Genomic DNA, 22,705 nt, shown 5'->3' with positions numbered 1-22,705 from the left:
AGAGTGCTTTAATTTAGCAGCTTAATACTTCTTGCTACAAATAATGAAATAGTCTACTATTAGTCTACTTTAATATATCTCTACTTCAATTCAGCTTCCATGTTGTACTGAGAATTATCTTTCTAACAAACAACTCTAATTTTTAGTAAAGACCCCTAGTTTCCTACTTAATATCCATTTTCCCCTTTGTTCTTTGGTACATAATGATGATGTGCATGCAAGCTCAGTTGTGTCTGACTCTTTTGTAACCTCATGGACTGTAGCTTGCTAGGCTCCTCTGTCCATGGAATTTTCTAGGCAAGAATACTGGAGTGGGTTCCCATTTCCTACTCAAGGGGATCTTTCTGACCCAGGGATTGAACTGAGGTTTCCTGCATCTCCTGCACTGGTAGACAGATTTTTTACCACTGTGCTACCTGGGAAGTCCTTATTCCTGGCTAACACACTCTATATTGTTAGGGGTGGCAATATAGTCATAATAAAGATACTAAAATGGTAAACAAGGATTTTATTCTGTGTGTGTTATGTATGTGTTTAAAGAAACTATTTACTGTTGAAAATAAAATTCTAGAATATTGAAAAAAAGTAAATCAATACTTCAGTCAAAAACCCCTATATTTTCCAGTCTCCCTTGCAGATGGAGTTGCCAATTAGATATTAATATAAGCAGATAGAGGGGGGCTTCTAGGAAAATAATTTAACAGGAGTTCAGAGGTATGTCCTTCTGTACTTTATGTATTTCTTCCTTCCCGTCTACAACACTGACAACCCTGCCATGACGTCTGGAGCTCTAGCTGTTACCATATGACCACTGAAGGTGAAGCTATAAATCATATACTAAGGGTGGCTGAACTGTGAGACAGGAGCCTGGGTTCCCTGTGGCATTGCATAATCTTCAGACCAGCTCCCGACTGCCTACCTGAGTATTTCACATTATACAAGAGGAAAAGCAACCTTTATCATGTTTAAGCTGTATTAATTTTAGCAGTTTTACCAGTTGCTCTTACTTTCAGTAAGCTCTCTTATTGACACAGTAATGACTTGCTTTCCAGTTAAAAAACTTTAAGTGGACTGCATACTGGATAAAGACGAGATTCCTAGCATGGCATCCAAATTTCTTAGAGAATTGTCCCAGTTCATTTTTCTAGTCTTGTATCCATTTTCTTTTCTTTTTTTCCCATCCTATGCTTTGGATACACTTTGGATTTGCAATTCATAATTTACTTGCAAAAGTTGTTCCTTATGTCTGGGATTTTTAAAATTGCCTCTTTGCTTGGCAAAATGCTTATTCTTTAAGATTCAAATTAAGTCATTTTTTCAGGGATGATATCCTGCAAGTTCCTATATATGTCCAGTATTCTTTGTACTTCACAGTACTTTACACATTCTGCTACCACAGCAATTAGATTTATTGACGTTACTTGTTTATATTACTCTCATCTCCAAAATAAACTGTAGATCTTTAACGGTAGAGTACAATTAGATTTTTCTGTATCTTGGCATCTTGGCTTACCCAGACCCGTGTACAGTATAGCAGCACAACATGTGTTTGCTAAATACACAAAGGTTCCGCTTGTCCTTTTTCTTTCTGAAGCTTTGACATTTTGTTGCTAATTCTGTGTTACTACTTAAGGCCTAAAAATATAGATGTGATACTGAAGAATCAAACATAATCATTTTAAAATTTTTAACTGGCTCCAGTCTTAGATTGTTGGATTATGCACCCTCTTTATGGATCTCTTTATTTTGCTGGCCTCTCAATGTGAGTTTGAACAAAAATGTGGACAAAATGCCAAAATAAATCTGATAGTAACTTATTAAATCTAAATGCTAAATTGCCTTTTAATGTTAAGCTATTTACTAAATCACTTTTAGAAAGACAGCACATTGCAAGCCAGTATGAAGTACAATCAAACTTGTATGCTTTTCAAATTTACCAACAGACCCAAAAAAATATTAATTCTTCAAAACCTATATCAAACTGCAATTTTTCATTTGGCAAAAGTCCTATTATTCAAAACGTATAGGCTGAATTTCCACTTTGTTTCTTAATTTATTTTATTGTCTACTCAAGTTGAATGTGATTACAACTTTCATTTTTGTTTTTATATTGCTCTAGAAATTAAGGCACCTGTTCTCTTCCGCTGTGAAAAAGGAATATGGGCACGCTGGAATTTTTCAGTAACTTCTTCCACCTTCTGTTTTCGTTGTTGAAGTATCTGTTCTCTGATTTGGTGTTCTCTTTCTTCTTGTTCTTTTCGTTTTTCTTCAAAAGCTCTATATTTAAAACAATGTAGACAACAGAATTAGGTAATATATTTAAAAAAAATCTCAACACAGAAATAGTTCTAAAACAATGCATTTATTATATAATAGTGTTTTCATATTTCAAACATTGAAAATAAAAAAAAGTTTAATTACTTAGAAAAAACAACTTTCAAGTAAAAAAAGGCCATTTGCTAACAGTTTAAATATCTTTGCAAGTAGTCATTTCAGAATCTTACCTAAGACTTTTGCAACTAAAAGAAGGCATGTAATGTATCTCTTTCTAACTTAGGGCAGGCCTGCACACACTTCCCATTTTCAGTTTCCAAACCCTGCAGTGGAAAAAGTCTCTTCTAAAAAGCTACATTATTTTCTGTACTGTAAAGAAAATAACTGATTGGTAAAAGAATAAGCCTTGCAAATTATGTAGTAGCCAGGAAAATAATGTATATTTCTCTTTTAGCCAAAAGTTTAAAATTGGCAGTCATGTTAAGTCTGAGTTGTGCTAAAAATTCAGACAATTTACATAAAAATCGTGATTCTCAACTTTTTTTGAAAACAAGAAAGACTTGACAACCCTGGACTCTTTATTCACTTATGGTTAGAAACATCTTCCCATAATTCTTACCATCCTCTATTTTTCTTTTTTTCTAAATAATTTTTAAATTTTTTAAACTATGGTGGTATGATAACATATTTACAGGAGAGTGAGGAAGTATAGAACAAAGTTACAAATAATTCCTCTATATATTACAACTGTATTTTTAAGTAAATAAGTTAAGATTTTTAGTTGGAGTTTCAATACCAAACTCTCAAAAATTACTAGAATGACTATACAGAAAAGTAGGAGGATACAGTAGATCTGCAAAGCACTATGAATCAATTCAGTATAACTAAGATTTATACAATTTTCATACAAATTCTATTCAAGGTCTCATAAAATATAAACTGGGAGACACTGGAACATATACAGAGAGATAAAACAAGGTGCAAAAATTTCATGGTCTAAAGGTACTGAAATCGTACAGAGTTTGTTCCCTTATCATTGTAGAATTATATTAGAAATTGTATTTGAAAATAACCCACATATTTCAAGTGCAATGTGACATTTACCAAGAAAGATCTTTGACTCAGCCATTGAAAACCTCAATAAAGTTAGAAGACTGAAAAAACACACAGGGTGATTGCATAGAAGATATATTTAAATGAGAAATTAGTATCAAAATGAAAAAATTAATATCAAAGATATTTTTTAAAAATCCCATGCATTTGGAAATTAAATGTCCACTTTTAAATGATGGGTGTATCCCCTCAATGGTGAAAAATTGAAAGCATTTCCCCTGAAATCAGGAATAAGACAAGGGTGCCCACTCTCACCACTACTATTCAACATAGTTTTGGAAGTTTTGGCCACAGCAATCAGGGCAGAAAAAGAAGTAAAAGGAATTCAGATAGGAAAAGAAGAAGTGAAACTCTCTCTGTTTGCAGATGACATGATCCTCTACATAGAAAACCCTAAAGACTCTACCAGAAAATTACTAGAGCTAATCAATGAATACAGTAAAGTTGCAGGATATAAAATTAACACACAGAAATCTCTTGCATTCCTATACACTAACAATGAGAAAACAGAAAGAGAAATTAAGGAAACAATACCATTCACCACTGCAACAAAAAGAATAAAATACTTAGGAGTATATCTACCTAAAGAAACAAAAGACCTATACATAGAAAACTATAAAACACTGATGAAAGAAATCAAAGAGGACACAAATAGATGGAGAAATATACCGTGTTCATGGATTGGAAGAATCAATATTGTCAAAATGGCTATACTACCCAAAGCAATCTATAGATTTAATGCAATCCCTATCAAACTACCAACGGTATTTTTCACAGAACTAGAACAAATAATTTCACAATTTGTATGGAAATACAAAAAACCTCGAATAGCCAAAGTAATCCTGAGAAAGAAGAATGGAACTGGAGGAATCAATCTGCCTGACTTCAGACTCTACTACAAAGCCACAGTCATCAAGACAGTATGGTACTGGCACAAAGACAGAAATATAGATCAATGGAACAGAATAGAAAGCCCAGAGATAAATCCACAAACCTATGGTCACCTTATCTTCGGCAAAGGAGGCAAGGATATACAATGGAAAAAAGATAACCTCTTTAACAAGTGGTGCTGGGAAAACTGGTCAACCACCTGTAAAAGAATGAAACTAGAACACTTTCTAACACCATACACAAAAATAATCTCAAAATGGATTAAAGATCTAAATGTAAGACCAGAAACTATAAAAGTCCTAGAGGAGAACATAGGCAAAACACTCTCTGACATAAATCACAGCAGGATCCTCTATGACCCATATCCCAGAATTTTAGAAATAAAAGCAAAAATAAACAAATGGGACCTAATGAAACTTAAAAGCTTTTGCACAACAAAGGAAACTATAAGCAAGATGAAAAGACAGCCCTCAGATTGGGAGAAAATAATAGCAAACAAAGCAACAGACAAAGGATTAATCTCAAAAACATACAAGCAACTCCTCCAGCTCAACTCCAGAAAAATAAATGACCCAATCAAAAAATGGGCCAAAGAACTCAACAGACAGTTCTCCAAGGAAGACATACAGATGGCTAACAAACACATGAAAAGATGCTCAACGTCACTCATTATCAGAGAAATGCAAATCAAAACCACAATGAGGTACCATTATACGCCAGTCAGGATGGCTGCTATCCAAAAGTCTACAAGCAATAAATGCTGGAGAGGGTGTGGAGAAAAGGGAACCCTCTCACACTGTTGGTGGGAATGCAAATTAGTACAGCCACTATAGAAAACAGTGTGGAGATTTCTTAAAAAGCTGGAAATAGAACTGCCATACGACCCAGCAATCCCACTTCTGGGCATACACACCAAGGAAACCAGATCTGAAAGAGACACGTGCACCCCAATGTTCATCACAGCACTGTTTATAATAGCCAGGACATGGAAGCAACCCAGATGTCCATCAGCAGACGAATGGATGAGGAAGCTGTGGTACACATACACCATGGAATATTACTCAGCCATTAAAAAGAATTCATTTGAATCAGTTCTAATGAGATGGATGAAACTGGAGCCCATTATACAGAGCAAAGTAAGCCAGAAAGATAAAGACCATTACAGTATACTAACACATATATATGGACTTTAGAAAGATGGTAACGATAACCCTATATGCAAAACAGAAAAAGAGACTCAGATGTATAGAACAGACTTGTGGACTCTGGGAGAAGGCGAGGGTGGGATGTTTCAAGAGAACAGCATTGAAACATGTATATTATCTAGGGTGAAACAGATCACCAGCCCAGGTTGGGTACATGAGACAAGTGCTCTTCCCTGGTGCACTGGGAAGACCCAGAGGGATTGGGTGGAGAGGGAGGTGAGAGGGAGGACCGGGATGGGGAATACATGTAAATCCATGGCTAATTCATTTCAATGTATGACAAAAACTACTGTAATGATGTAAAGTAATTAGCCTCCAACTAATAAAAATAAATGGAAAAAAAAAATAAATAAAAAGCCCCCCCCAAAAAAATAAATAAAATACAAATCAAAAAAAAAAAAATGATGGGTGTATCTAAGAAGCCATAACAAGGAAAATTAGAAAATATGTATAATAGAATAAAAATGAAAAGAGAATTTACTAGAATGTGTTGCATGCAGCTGAAGCTGCTCAATGCAACTAAATACAATGTGGAGTCTTGAACAAGGTATGAAAACAAAAAATGAACACTAGCATAAAATTTTGTGAAATCTGAACAAAATCTGTACTTTAGTTAATAATACTGTATCACATGTTAATTTCTTATTTGTTGTTGTTGTTGTTGTTGTAGTTGTTGTTAAAAACATAGTATTCTTTATATCCTCAGAACTGGATTAGAAGTTTCAAGCCTCATTCAATTTTTTTAAAATTACTAAGATAATAAATTTTCTAGACTATTAGCAGTAATACTAGATGCCAAAATACATGGAAATATATTCAAAGTTTTGAGGTAATATAAATTAGAAATCTAGTATTCTATTCATACTAAGTCAAATAAGTGGGGTCAAAATGTCATAAATCTTTTAGCTCAGCAAAAATTCATAAATTTTCTAAAAACATATATATCATACACTATATATATGTATACAAAAGCTTTTCTACTGCCCTTGATAAAGGCTTGAGAAAGAACAAGAACAACAAAAAAAGAGATGGAGAAATTGGAAAACATACAATAAATGAAATGGGAGCACTAAATATGAAACAGAAAAAGTGAAACAAACTAGATAAAAGTAAAAGGTCATCATATAGTCCAGTTGTTTTTAAACATGCCTTCTCATTAGAAGCACAATTGGAGCTTTGGAGAAAAAAAGCAATACCTGGGCATTTTTACTTTTCAAAAACTTCCAAGATAACTCTGATATCCATCTGGATTTTAAAAAGGAATTTCAAGTTTTTGTGTTAAATGGTAGTTTTAGTGATATAGAATTCTATTACTTTCTATTGACCAATCATGATCCAATGGTATTCGGTGAATAACAGTTAACACAATCGCAATAGTAAAAGATGTTTATCAGTTTTCACAATCAGTAGCCAGACAAAAAATAAAAGATAACTACAATGGCAAGCCATAATGGAAACATGATTAACTTAACAATATAAATAGTTATATATAATTTGGTGGGTTAAGTAGACTCATGTGGTAAGTGAAAGTTCATACATGCACATTTTTCATTTGCCCATCCAGTTTATGTCTTTTGGTTGGTGGATTTAATCCAATTACATTTAAGGTAATCATTGATATGTATGATAGACCTTACTACTATTTTCTTAATTGTTTTGGGTTTATTTCTTATAGGTCTTTTCCTACTTTTGTGTTTCCTGCCTAAAGAAGTTCCTTTAGCATTTGTTGTAAAACTGGTTTGGTGCTGCTGAATTCTATTAACTTTTGCTTTTGATTTCTGGAAAGCTTTTGATTTCTCTGTCAAATCTAAATGAAAGTCTAGCTGGGTAGAGTATCCTTGGTTGTAGGTTCTTCCCTTTCATTGGTTTAAATACATCATGCCATTCCCTCTGGCTTGTAGATTTTCTGTTGAGCAACCAGTTGATAACCTTTATCATCTTTCCCTTGTCTCTTTTAATGTTTTATCTTTGTCTTTGATTTTCGTAATTTTGATTACTATATGTCTTGGTGTGTTCCTACTTGGGTTTATCTTACCTGGGACTCTGCACTTCCTGGACCTGACTGACTCTTTCCATGTCAGGTAAGCTTTAAATTATTATCTCTTCAAATATTTTCTCAGGTCTTTTCTCTCTCTCTTCTCCTTCTGCTAAGTCACTTCAGTTGTGTCCGACTCTGTGCGACCCCATAGATGGCAGCCCACCAGGCTCCCCTGTCCCTGGGAGTCTCCAGGCAAGAACACTGGAGTGGGTTGCTATTTCCTTCTCCAATGCGTGAAAGTGAAAAGTGGAAGTGAAGTCACTCAGTCGTGTCTGACTCTTCGCGAGGCTCCTCCATCCATGGGATTTTCCAGGCAAGAGTACTGGAGTGGGGTGCCATTGCCCTCTCCGCTTCTCCTTCTAGGACCCCCTATAATGTGAATGCTGTTTAAATAGGACCCCCTATTCATGTTGTTTCTCATGTTGTCTCAGAGGTCTCTTAGGCTATCTTCACTTTTTTTTTTCTTTTTTCTATATTCAGTTGTGCTGTAGTGATTTCCACCATTCTGTCCTCCAGGTCACTTATCTGTTTTTCTGCTATTGATTTCTTCTAGTGTATCTCTGTTTGTTCTTTAGTTTTTCCAGGTCTTTGGTAAACATTTCTTGCATCTTCTCCATTGTTTTCCCAAGATCCTGGATCATCTCCACTATCATTATTCTGAATTCTTTTTCTGGAAGGTTGCCCATTTCCACTTCATTTGGTTGTTTTTCTGGGATTTTATCTTGTCTCTTCATCTGGGACATAACCCTCTGCTTTTCATTCTGATTAACTTTCTGTAATGTGGCTTTTGTTCTAGCTGCTGTGGGATTGTTGTTCTTCTTGCTTCTTCTGTCTGCCCCTGGTGGATGAGACTAAGAAGCTTGTGTAAGCATCTGATGGGAGACACTTGGGGTGCAGAAAAACTGGGTCTTGCTCTGGTGGACAGGCCCATGTTCAGTAAAACCTTAATCCAAGTATTTGCTGATGGGTGGGGTTGCACTCCCTCTCTGTCAGTTGTTTGGCCTGAGGTGACCAGTCCCGGGGTTTACTGGCTCTTCAGTAGGGGTACTGGAAACCTGCAAGAGGACTTACACTGAGAGGCAGATTCCAGGACTGGTCCTGCTGCCACCACTGCTCCTGTTCCTGGTGAGCCAATGCAGACCCATGCCTCCACAGAAGGCTCTCTAACACTGGCGGGTAGGACTGGTCAGTCTCCTGTGGGGTCACTTCTTCTCTTGCCACAGAGGGGGAAAGCAGTCTTGGTGGGTCTTGATACATGCAAGATTTTGTTTTGCCCTCCAAGAGTGGAGTCTCTGTTTTCCCCAGTTGTGTGGAAGTTCTATAATCAAATGTCACTGGTCTTTAGATTCCTTGTGGATTCCTGGTCCCTTTGCTGAATCCCCAGGCTGGGAAGCCTGACATGAGGCTCCAAACCTTCACAACAGTGAGAGAACTTCTTTGGTATTACTCTCCAGATTGTGGGTCACCCACACAACAGACATGGAATTTGATTTTATCATGTTTGTGCCCCTTCTACCATCTTGCTGTAACTTCTTCTTTGTCTCTGGATGTGGGACATCTCTTTTTTTTTTGGTTGGTTGGTTTCAGTGTCCTCCTGTCAAAGGTTGTTCAAGAGCTAGTTGTGAGTTTGGTGCTCTTGCAGGAGGAAATGAATGAATGTCCTTCTATTTTACCATTATGAACTGGAAGCTTCCCATTCCCTATTTTTCTTATCTTTCCTATTTCATTTATTTCTGACTGTCCCTAGGCACTTGATTTTACAAAGAACTAATGTAAAAAAATTAATTTTGTTCATAAAATGTGTGTGTGTGAGTGTGTCAATAATATCTCCTGGGTAATGAAAAAAGTGAAAGAGCACTGGTACAACTCACTGGTAGAGAAACTGTCAAGTATCTCTTGGGAGTACATGGGGTTGGGAGGCGGCTGGCAAGAACTCTTTAAATTGTTTAATGCCATAGGTCACTATACAACCTTCCAAAGATCTCCATTGGTTGGAACTATCTGAATGACTATTATATTTATAAAAAGACCCAGAAAATTACAACTGTTAACAAGGATATGTTGAAATTGAGACCTTTATGCATTGCTGGTGGGATTGTAAAACAAGCAGCTGCTGTAGAAAATGGTATAGTGAGCCCTCAGAAAATTACATTTAATTACCATATGATTACACTTCTGGGAATATACCCCAAAGAAGTGAAATCAGGGACTCAAATATATGTTTGTATATTTATGTTCATAGTCACATTTTTCACAATAGCCAAAAGGTGGAAGTAACTCAAGCATGCACTGACAGATGAATGGATAATCAAAACATAATATTCACATACAATGGAATATTATGCAGTCTCAAAAATAAGGAAATTCTGACATATACTATAATATGAATGAACCTTGCAGATATTCTGCTAAGCTAAATAAGTCAATCACAAAAGGAAAAATCTTATATAATTTTGCTTATATGCAGTACCTGGGCTTCCCAGGTGGTGCTAGTGCTAAAGAACCTGCCTGCCTAATGCAGGCAGATTTAACAGATGTGGGCTGGATTCCTGGGTTGCGAAGATCCCCTGCAGGAGGGCATGGTAACCCGAGTATTCTTGCCTGGAGAATCTTATGGACAGAGGAGCCTAGTGGGCTACAGTCCATGGGGTTGCAAAGAGTCGGACACGACTGGAGCGACATACCGTGCATATACATACATATGAGGTACCGAGAGATGCATACATTTGAGGTACCTAGAGTAGTCAAATTCATAGAGACAGAAAGTGCAGTACTGGTGGCCAGGGGCTGGAGGGAGTGAGGGGATGAGAAGTTAGTATTTAATAGGCACAAAGTTTCAGTTGAGAAGGTGAAAAAGGTCTGGAGATGGATGATGGTGGTGGTTACACAACACTATGAATGTACCTAATGTCACAACTACACACTTAAAGGTCTGCCCTTGTGGCTCGACTGGTAAAGAATCCACCTTCAGTGCAGGAGACCTGGGTTGGGAAGATCCCCTGGAGAAGGGAAAGGCTTCCCACTCCAGGATTCTGGCCTGGAGAATTCCATGGACTGTATAGTCTGTGGGGTCGCAAAGAGTCAGAAATGACTGAGTGACTTTCACTTTCACTATACACTTAAAAGTGGTTAAACTAGTTAATTCTATGTTATACATATTTTATCACGATAAAAAATAAGAATCCCCTCAGGTCTTTGATATGAAGGATGTTTTCTCAACCTTATGTAATGTACAAAGCAAGTGTAGCTATAAGATCCTTTGTGCAACTGTGCAACCAGATGAACACTTTAGCGTCTCCGTACTGAGATATAATTTATCAGCACTGTCCATGAGAAATAAAATGTAAGCTGTATATATAATTTTACATTTTCTAGCACCCACATTGAAAACCAGGAGAATTTCAGTATTTATTTAATTTAGTATGTCTCAAATATTTTCATTCCAACATGTATCAATGCAAAAATTATTGAAATATTTTATATCCTTTTTTGTACTAAATGTTGCTTTATATTTAAATTTGGACTAGTTACATCTTAAGTGCTCAATGGACATATCAGACTAGCACCTATTTTAATAAACTTTTCTGGTAGGCGGTTTGGTTTTCTGAAGAAGGAAGAGTTTTCACAGCGAAGACTTAAAAACAAGGAAGCTAGGTTAGAAACTAAGAAGGCCTATAAAAGGATTAATACAACTTCTTAAATAATTTTCCCTAATCCATAAGGAAACACATAGTTGTCATTTAATTTTATAAAAATTTTGTTTTAAAACAGAGTTTCCTTGAATTATTCTAATACAGTGGTTCTCAACACTATGATATTTCCCTTTCCTTGGGTGCTTACAAATTTGTGAAGGAGTTTTGATTGTCACAAAAATTAGGGTGGGTGAATGTACTCTCTGTCCTTTAATCTGGCCAATGTGAAGCTTACTCTAGACAAAACTATATATCTGAGAGGTGGCTTGAGAAATCCATGGCTGTCCAGATGCTTAAGGGAATTTGTCAAATAAAAAAAATTTTTTTTCTGTAATTCAAATATGTAAAGTGGTTCATTAATAGCTTATATCTGAGTCATCAGGTAAGACACTAAACATTTACTTGGCATAGCAGACACAAAAACAGGGAAACAAGTTATTTGTTGTTTAGAATCTTAAAACAGGAAAAATGAATTATAACCACTTTACTGTTACTGAAAAGACAAAAGATTCTGAAAAGATTCTAGTAAGCAAGGAATAATAATTGCAAATTTGTTATATATTATTTCATGGCAAATAAATGGGGAAACAATGGAAACAGTGACAGACTATTTTCTTGGGCTTCAAAATCACTGCAGACGGTGACTGCAGCCATGAAATTAAAAGATACTTGCTTCTTGGAAGAAAAGCTATGACCAACTAGATAGCATATTAAAAAGCAGAGACATTACTTTACCAACAAAGGTCTGTCTAGTCAAAGCTATGATTTTTCTAGTAGTCAAGTATGGATGTGAGAGTTGGACCATAAAGAAAGCTGAGCGCTGAAGAACTGATGCTATGAACTTTGGTGTTGGAGAAGACTCTTCAGAGGCCCTTGGACTGCAAGAAGATCAAACCTGTCCTTCCGAAAGGAAATCAGTCCTGAATATTCCTTGGAAGGACTGATGCTGAAGCTGAAACCCCAATACTTTGGCCACCTGATACGAAGAAAAGACCCTGATGCTGGGGAAGATTGAAGGCAGGAGGAGAAAAGGATGACAGAGGATAAGATGGTTGGATGGCATCACCAACTTGATGGACATGAGTTTGAGCAAGCTCGGGGAGTTGGTGATGAACAGGGAAGCCTGGCGTGCTGCAGTTCACAGGGTCACAAAGAATCAGACACGACTGAGTGACTGAACTGAGCTGATCCATTATTACTCTTGTGAGAGAGTGAAAATATAATTGATGTTTACACTGGCTTTGTATTAGTAGATTGTTATTGTTGTCACCAAGGAACCCTTGTATTAGTAGATACAGACTAGCAAATGTATGACAACTTTTTATAGCTTGAATACTTAAAGGGAAATAAAAACGTACTGAGGAGAGAAATAAAAGTTATTTTAAAAAAGAAATAAGTGGAAATTTGGGGGCTGAAAAGTAAAATATCTGGAAGAAAAATTTCCACTAGTAGGCTCAGTGGCAGGTTACTGATAGCACAAGAGTCAGTAAACCTGAGGACTAATTAGAAATCATCTAGTCTGAACAACAGCACAGATGAGAGGGCAAAAGAAAGAGCAACAGCTTTAGTTACCTGTGGGTCACCAAATGGTAAGTGGTCATTATTATGTGTCTGTAGTACAATATATGTATAATTGGAGTCCCAGAAATAGAAGGGAAAGAGAATAAGATAGAAAATGTCTGAAAAACTATGGCCTGAAATTTTCCAAATTTGGTGAAAAACATTAAATTACAGATAAGAGCAGCTCAGTGAACTCCTATAAAGATAAATACCAAACCACAGACTTAGGTAATTTAAGCCAATCTAATGAAAACCAAACATAAAATATTAAAAGTAGTTACAGAAAAAAACATATACTACATATACAGGAATAAAATAGGAGTGACAGCTAACATTTCATGAGAATGACAGCTAACTTCTCCATGGGAAACATGGAGGTCAGAAGACAAGAGAGTGGCCTTTTTATAGTGCTAAAGAAAATAGCTGTTAACTCAGAACTGTGGATTCAGTGCAACTATCTTTTAAAACTGAAAGTAAAATAAAGTTATATCCAGATAAACAAAAGCTGAGAGTATTGCCAGATGTCCTGTACTACAAGAAATGCCAAAGGAAGTTCTTCAGGCTAAAGGGAAATTACACCAGATGGAAACATGCATCTATGCAAAGGAATGAAGAACACTGAAAACAATAAATATGTAGGTAAATGGAAAAGGGTATATTAATTCTCTCTTCCTTAACTGTTAAAAAGACAACCGGAGGTTTAATTAAAAAAATACAATATTGTATTGTGGGTTTATAACATGTATAGGTATAACAGAAATGACAAAAATAGCACAAAGGATGCCAGGGAGGTGGGTAAACATAATTAAAATGTTGAGATCCTTATATTTTATGTGAAATGATCTAATATTAACTATAAACAGTTACAAATAAATATTGCAATTCCAAGAGCCACTGAAAAAAGGAAAACTGAAAAAAAGAAAACTTTTTTTTTCCCTAAGTCGAAGGAAGACAGGAAGGAGGAAAACATAAACAATAGAAAAAATAAAGAATTAATAGAAAACAAAGTTAAATTATAGACCAAAATCAAACCATTTCAATAATTATTAATTGTAAATGAACTAAACACTCCATTTAAAAAGCAGAGTCTTGGTTTTGGGAGATAATTCTCTATGAATACTTCATGTTTCTACACAGTTCAGGTCCTCTTTGAAGGCATTTACAGCCTAGTTAAAAATGTTTGTATAAGGAGACATTCCAGGATAGTAAAGCTTAGAAAGGTCTTTCCTCCTGGAGACTATCTGGGGCAGTAAAGATAGAGATCTCTACTTGTTTACATTCCAGAGTAAAGATAAGATGTTTCTCTCTCTGGAGGGGAGGATGGGCATTAGACTTGCCCAATTCTGCGCTTCCTACTCTGTAATGAATCCTACCGCATATGTAACTGCTGTGGCCTTCACTGCATTGCCCTTTGGGGCCTGGAGGTTGGGAATTGACCCAAGATATTCTTTGGCTATTGCTTTTCCTATGGAAAGTCTATCTTCGGATTAGTGGGGTTATGTTTTTCTTTTAGCCCACCACAACATATGTGAAATTGTGTTAGCTAAATCATTAGCTTGCAAGCTGATTAAAAATCTTAAACCTTTCATAGTTATTAACAGTTTATAACTGAAACACTTGCTAGATTGGTTATAAAGCAAAATCCAAGAGGACCACTGCAAATACAGATAGGATGAAAGCCAAAGGATGAAAAAGCATGGAAAAAAGAAAAAAAAAATATATATATAATATATTAATACCCGATGAAGTAGGCCTTAAGACAGGAGTATTACAAGAGATGAAAAACAACATTTCATAATGAGAGAAGGGTCAGTTTATCAGAAAAACATAACAATCATAAATATGTATGCACTTAAATAACAGATCATAAATATACATCACGCAAACAGAACTAAAGAGAGGAACTGATAAATCCACAATCATAGTTGCATATTGTAACATCCCACTCTTAATAACTGATAGAACAACCAGATAAATAATTCCAGTAAGAATATAGAAGATTTGAAGGACACTATCAACTACTTTGACCTTTTATTTATAGAACTGTTTATAACCAACAACTGTTTTAGATACAACATATGCATTCTTTCAAGTACACCATAAGAAATCTTAGGGAGGGCCATAACATATATACCAATGAATCTCATAAAATTTAAATCCTACAGAACACATTCTCTGACCAAAAAATTAGAAATCAATTATGATATCTAAGAAAGCTCCAAATAATTGGAAATTAAAAACCACCATAGCAATATATTCCTAGATAAGCCACAGGTCAAAGAAGAAATCAAAAGAAAACTTTTTAAACTACCTGAAAATGCAAATATAGCATATCAAACCTGTTAAATGTAGTTATAAGATTGTTAAGAGGGAAATAGCCTTAAAAGCCTATATTAGAAAAACAATGTTTTAACTCAATAATTTAATTTCTATTTTAAGAAGTTAGAACAAATTTATTCTAAAGAAAGGAATAAACAAAAATCAGAAAAGAAACCAATGAAATACTAAACAAAAAATAGAGACCACACAGACTAATGTTGCTTATGAAAATCTAAATAAAATTGATAAACTCCTATCAAAAGTGATGAAGAAAAAAAAAGCAAACAAAAATGATCAATATCATGAATGAAAGATCACTACAAATACCCCAGGCATTTAAAAAATAGGAAAGTATTATGAACAATTCTATGCTAGTAAATTGAACAACTTAGATTAAATGGACTAACTTCTTAAAAGAAATGTTAGCAAAACTGCTATAGAAGAAAAATAAAATATGAAAAATTCTCCTCCTATAATGCTACAATAATCAAGGCAGTGTGGTACTGGTATGGAATATATAGACCAGTAGAACAGAATATGCAACACAGAAGTAGACCTTCCCATACACGGTTCATTGATTTTTGAAAAAAGAGGCCAGGGCCACTAAATGAAAAAAGAAAACAATTCCAACAAATGGTGCCAGAGCAACTAGATACACTTAAAGGAAAAAACTACCTCAACCTTTATATCATACTACACACAAACTGAGGTGAATGATAAACCTAAACTAAAAAGCTAAAACTATAAATGTTTCAGAAAAAAACAAGAAGGATATGCTCATAATCCTGGAGTAGACAAAAATGTCTTACAGAGGACACAAAAAGAACTATCCATAGAACAAAAAACTGATAAATTGTTCTTTATTAAAATGTAAAACTGCTTTTAGAAAGATTTCATTAAGTAAATGAAAAGGCAAGCCACCAATTGAAAGAAAATACTTACAATACATATCTCTGACAAAGAAACTATCCAGAATACATAAAAAAATCTTACAATGACAAGATGAAAATCCAATTAAAAAATGAACAAAGTATTAGAACAGGGACTTCACAAAAACTATACAGGAATGACCAATCAGGGAATTGCAAAATAAAACCATTTAAAGTCTATTATACGGCTAAATGTGAAGAGGTCGAATCGGAAGGTTAAAAAGCTACTGGGGCTCATGTACATCATTAGTGGGTATGTAAAATGGTTAGCCCTTTTGGAAAACTGTTTGACAGCTTCATATACCGATAAACACACATATACCCTAAGACCCAGCAATTCTACTTTTAGGTATTTACTTGGGAGAAATGAAACACACACCCACAAAAAAAATTTCTTATCAATTCTTGCATGTTTTACCACTTCAGCTTGAATTATCACAGTCAGTACCATTATTAATAGTCCTAAATTAGAACAACTTCATGTCCATCAATGGGAAAATGGATAAACAAAGTATGATATATTCTTACAATGCAATGCCACTCAACAATAAAAAAGAATGACCTACTGATACATATATATATACATATATATGTACATTATATATATGTGTGTGTGTATATATATATATATATATATATATATATACATTATATATATATAATTATGAGGATGACTTTCAACATTAAGAAAAAGCCAGAAACAAAAGTACAATAACAGGCAAAATGAATTCTGATTATAGAAATCAGAACAGTGGTTGTTATAAGGGTAGAAATTAACTACAAGGGATTTGGAGGTATTAGTATATGCAAGGGAATGATAATGATAGATCACTTTATTCAGTTTGAATAAAAGCGAGGATACAAGGGATAGAATGAACAGGGGCTTCTCAAGTGGCTCAGTGGTAAAGAAACTGTCTGCTTCCCAGGTAGTGTTAGTGGTAAAGAACCTGCCTGCCAATTCAGGAAACAGGAGAGACATGGTTTCATCCCTGGGTCAGGAAGATCCCCTAGAGGAGGGCAAGGCAACCCAATCCAGTGTTCTTGCCATGGACATAAGAGCCTGGAGGGCTACAGTCCACGGGGTCACAGAGTTGGACATGGCTGAAGCAACTTAACACACATGCATGCAGGAGACGCAAAGACGTGGGTTCAATCCCTGGGTAGGGAAGATCCCCTGGAGAAGAAATGGGAAACCCACTCCAGTATTCTTGCTTGGCAAATTCCATGGATAGAGAAGCCTGTGGGCTACTGTCCATGGGGTTGCAGAGAGTCAGACATGACTGAGTACACAATGAACAGAAAAACGGTGATAAGACAAGTGGACTGGGGTAGGGTCTTAGAATTGCTGAATTCAGAGTACTAGGAGAAAGTGAGAAGGAAAGATAGGAGGTATAGAGATTGAAATGCTTGAAATTTAGGTTTAGGAGGTAGAGGAGCAATTGGTAACAGCTGAGGTCAATAAGAGGGTGAAGTTCAAGAAAATAACAGGCCATCAGGTTGGATGGATGGTTTAGGCAAATATTGAAATTACAAAGAACAATCACTAGAAGAGTGGTAGGGAGACAAAAAGAGCCAGGTGCTAAGACTTTAAAGGGATGACATAGAGGATCTATAGATAACCACAATCAGAGCGGTAAGCAACACAGTTTGACTGGATGTGCTTCAATAGAACTGGAGGATTTTAAAGAATACAGACAGGTTAGGAGTGATAATGAGAGGCAACAATGATTTCTCATACTCCATTCTTTATACCTATCAAATATCCACTAGTTTCTTTTACACCTTTCTACAATATCACCTTCTATTTTCCGCTCACATACTTTATCATAGAGAAAAACAGAAGCTCTTAAGCAGAGAACTTGTTACACACCTAAAAATTTACTTTTATCCATACTAATCTAAATTTGAGGTTTTAGGAATAGTTTCTAATACAATCACATCTTCACCTGTTTTAAGCCTTCATTTTGCTTTGAAGGGGATGAACGTTTTCCACATTTACTGTGTTCTGAAATGCACTCTGCACTTGGGTAAGAGTTTATATAGCTGACCTTTGTGTTCTGGACAGGGGATACAATCTGGATTCTAGGGACTGATTTAAAGAGGAAGTTTGGGTGAAGACTGCTGGGAAAGAAAAGTTCATTACTACACATAAGGCAACCTGTGAAAATGACGTAATAATAACAATCATTTATTCCAGGTGCTACTATGGTCAGGCATTGTATATGACAGGTATTTTATGTGTATTATCTCACAACAGTTCCCTGAGTTAAGTATTTTACAGATGAAAAAACTTAGTCTTTGAAAGGTTAAGTACTTTTTTCTAAGGTCACATTAATCACTAAGTGAAAGAACCGGTAGTCTAAACTAGGCAGTCTGGTTTTAGCTGGTTTTTAAATATTATACGATATACTATGTAACAGCCTTTTTGGGGTAATTTTTCTCTCTCTTTCTAAAGCATTTCTGTCTCTGACATCATGTGTAACAAAACTGGCTTCCCAAAGAACACTAAGCTTGATTTTCTATAGTATTTGTCCACTAACCTGTAATAATCTCTTCAGTTTTCTGTATTACTTGTTAGACTCTCAGTATCTTAAGAAGGACAGTTGGGTCAGCACACAGCATCCTGCTTGGAATATTCATTGTTGAATCAAAGAATTAATCGCATAGCAACTGTCTCTTTCTGTATCTAGCTTATTTCACTTAGTATAATGTCCACTAGGTTCATTCATGTTGTCACAAATGATAGGATTTCCTTCTTTTTTTAAGGTTGAGTAGCAATCTATGGTGTTGAATTATTTACTTATTTTTTACTTAAAAATTTTTTGTTTTGTATTTCAGTATAGCTGAATAACAATGTTGTGATATTTTCATGTGGACAGCAACAGGATTCAGCCACACATAAACATGTATTCATTCTCCCCCAATTCCCCTTCCATCCAGTCTGCCACATGACATTGAGCAGAGTTCTTTGTGCTATACAGTAGGACCTTGTTGGTTATCCGTTTTAAATATAGTAGTGTGTACATGTCAATGCCAAACTCCCTAACTATTCCTTCCTCCCATCCTTCCCCCTGGCAACCATAAGTTTATTCTCTAAGTCTATAAAGATATACCCATTTGATGCAGAGTTCCAAAGAATAGCAAGGAGAGATAAGAAAGCCTTCCTCAGTGATCTATACAAAGAAATAGAAGAAAACAATAGAATGGAAAAAACTATAGAGATCTCTTCAAGAAAATCACAGACACCAAGGGAACATTTTATGCAAAGATGGGCACAATTAAGAACAGAAATGGTATGGATTAACAGAAGCAGAAGATATTAAGAAGAGGTGGCAAGAACACACAGAACTATACAGAAAAGATCTTCATGACCCAGATAATCACAATGGTGATTACTCCAGACATCCTGTAATGCAAAGTCAAGTGGGCCGTAGAAAGCATCACTATGAACAAAGTGGAAGTGATGGAATTCCAGTTGAGCTATTTCAAATCCTAAAAGATGATGCTGTGAAAGTGCTGCACTCAAAGTGCCAGCAAATTTGGAAAGCTCAGCAGTGACCACAGGACTGGAAAAGGTCAGTTTTCAGTCCAATCCCAAAGAAAGGCAATGCCAAAGAATGCTCAAACTACTGCACAATTGCACTCATCTCACACGCTAGTAAAAAGTAATGCTCAAAATTCTCCAAGCCAGGCTTCAACAGTATGTGAACCGTGAACTTCCAGATGTTCAAGCTGGATTTAGAAAAGGCAGAGGAACAAGAAATCAAATTGCCAACATCTGCTGGATCACTGAAAAAGCAAGAGAGTTCAAGAAAAACATCTACTTCAGTTTTATTGACTATGGCAAAGCCTTTGACTGTGTGGATCACAACAAACTATGGACAATTCTGAAAGAGATGGAAATACCAGAGCACGTGAACTGCCTCCTGAGAAATCTGTATGCAGGTCAAGAAGCAACAGTTAGAACTGGACATGGAAGAACAGACTGGTTCCAAATTGGGAAGGGAGTACTTTAAGGCTGTATATTGTCACCCTGCTTATTTAACTTATATGCAGGGTACATCATGAGAAATGCTGGGCTGGAAGAAGCACAAGCTGGAATCAAGATTGCCAGCAGAAATATCAATAACCTCAGATATGCAGACACCACCCTTATGGCAGAAGATGAAGAACTAAAGAGCCTCTTGATGAAAGTGAAAGAGGGGAGTGAAAAAGTTGGCTTAAAACTCAACATTCAGAAAACTAAGATCATGGCATCTGGGCCCATCACTTCATGGCAAATAGATGGGGAAACAGTGGAAACAATGACAGACTTTATTTTCTTGGGCTCCAAAATCACTGCAGATGGTGATGGCAGCCATGAATTAAAAGATGCTTGCTCCCTGGAATAAAAGTTATGACCAAGCTAGACAGCATATTAAAAAGTAGAAACATTCCTTTGCCAACAAAGGTCCGTCTAGTCAAAGCTATGGTTTTTTCCAGTAGTCATGTATGGATGTGAGAGTTGGACTATAAAGAAAGCTGAGCGTTGAAGAATTGATGCTTTTGAACTGCGGTGTTGGAGAAGACTCTTGAGAGTCCCTTGGACTGTATAAGATACAATCAGCCCATCTTAAAGGAGATCAGTCCTGGATATTCATTGGAAGGACTGATGTTGAAGTTGAAATTCCAATACTTTGGTCACCTGATGCGAAGAGCTGACTCATTGGAAAAGACCCTGATGCTGGGAAAGATTGAGGGCAGGAGGAGAAGGGTATGACAGAGGATGAGATGGTTGGATGGCATCACCAACTCAATGGACATGAGTTTGAGTAAACTCTGGGAGCTGGTGATGGACAGGGAGGCCTGGCATGCTGTAGTCCAAGGGGTCAGAAAGAGTTGGACACAACTGAGTGATTGAACTGAACTGATGATTCCATTTGTTTTTTAAATAAGTTCATTTTTATCATTTCTTTTTAGATCATGCATATAAGGGATTTCATATATGTCTCCTTCTCTGTTTGACTTCACTCAGTATGACAATCTCTAGGTCCATCCATGTTGCAGCAAATGGCACCATTTCATCCTTTTTAATCGCTGAGTAATATTCCACACCATGTCTTCTTTATCCATTCTTCTGTTGGTGAACATTGAGATTGCTTCCATGTCTCGGCTATTGTAAACAGTGCTGCAACTCTTTGACATAAATCTCAGCAATATCTTTTTCAATCTCTCACCCAGAATACTACAAGTAAAAACAAAAATAAACAAGTGGGACCTACTTAAATTCAAAGGTTTCTGTTCAGCAAAGGAAACAATAAAAAGTGAAAAGGCAACCCAGAGATTAGGAGAAAATATTTGCAAGGGATGTGACAGATAAGGGATTAGTCTCCAAAATCTACAAATAGCTCATGAGGTTTAACATCATCAAAACAAACAATCCAGTCAAAAAAATGGGCAGAAGATCTAAACAGACATTACTCCAAAGAAGACATACAGATGGCCAAAAGGCATGTGAAAAGATGCTCAACATCACTAATAATCAGAGAAATACAAATCTATACTGCAATGAGATACCACCAGTCAGAAAGACTATCATCAAAAAAAGAACCAAAAAACCCACAAACAATAAATGCTGGAGAGGGTGTGGAGAGACGGGAATCCTTCTACACTTGGGGTTGGAATGTAAGTTGGTATAGTTACTATGGAGAACAAAGTCCTTAAAAAACTAAAAATAGAGTTACCATGTGACCCTGCAATCCCATTCCTGGGCAGGGATTATATATACAGAAAAAAACATGGTCTGAAAGTATACATGCACCCCAATATTCATTGCTGTTTACAATAGCCAAGACATGGATCCATGGTATTTATATTCCACTTTTTCTTTACCCATTCATCTGTTAATAGACTTTTAAATTGGGTACTATGAATAACATGCCTTAGCAACTTTTGAAGAGTTATTTAAAATGTACAATTCTGAAAGATGTAGACCACTTTGATGTAGACTATGAAAGGTGTAGACCACCTTGGCTCAAAGCGATATACTTCATAAAACTATGACTATTTGCTAAACTGTTTGTTTGGTTTCCTGGGAATCTACAATTATGCAGTATAATTTTTTTCTTTATATACTTCCTTAAGAAGTATATAAGTAACCACCATGACAATTACTTTCTTTAACAACAGAACCCAAACAATAGTGAATAGGAGTAACTTTGATCACAACAGCACAGGCAGAACTGGAGAGCTGGCCTTCTGTGATGGGTTTTTTTCCTATTTGGAACCATAATTCAGATTTAGGTAGATATAACTTTCTAGAGATATGATCACATATAAGTTTAAAACACAACTATATTTTGAGATAATTAAAGATATTTAAAAATAGAATAAAATATTATATTTTAAATTAATGGAATTGGAAAAATAGTTTTTAAGAATAGAGCATAACATTTTAGAGAAACAATAATGCCAATATCCTATAAGAAATAAAACATCTCAAGAATATACTGTCAACTTTCACTGCATGGCAAAGAGACATATCTTGTACTTGAAAAGACTGAAACTTATTTGGGATGCCCCAAACCTATGTTGAATATCATATTTCCAACTTATTGTCTGTCATTTGACTGGAAAAGAAAACAATAAAAAATGAAAAATTACCCTTATTGGAGGGGAAAATACCCAAACAATAAAGATTCATAT

General features: G+C 35.7%; 1 protein-coding gene across 6 annotated transcripts in view; it reads right to left on the bottom strand.

Annotated features, from left to right (window-relative positions):
* The window catches only part of CEP126 (centrosomal protein 126), a 115,756-nt gene that overhangs the window by 74,944 nt on the left and 18,107 nt on the right, over window positions 1-22,705 (bottom strand). For all 6 annotated transcript variants that reach the window (XM_020879388.2, XM_070473670.1, XM_070473669.1 and 3 more), the window contains exon 3: window positions 2,132-2,277. In XM_020879388.2, the coding sequence (XP_020735047.2) occupies window positions 2,132-2,277 (146 nt within the window). The remainder of the gene's footprint in view (window positions 1-2,131; window positions 2,278-22,705) is intronic.

The sequence above is a fragment of the Odocoileus virginianus genome, chromosome 10 (assembly GCF_023699985.2).
Source record: "Odocoileus virginianus isolate 20LAN1187 ecotype Illinois chromosome 10, Ovbor_1.2, whole genome shotgun sequence".
Taxonomy (NCBI): Eukaryota; Metazoa; Chordata; class Mammalia; order Artiodactyla; family Cervidae; genus Odocoileus; species Odocoileus virginianus.
The sequence above is the reverse complement of the archived record's forward strand: the minus strand, read 5'-3'. Positions and strand labels throughout refer to the sequence as shown.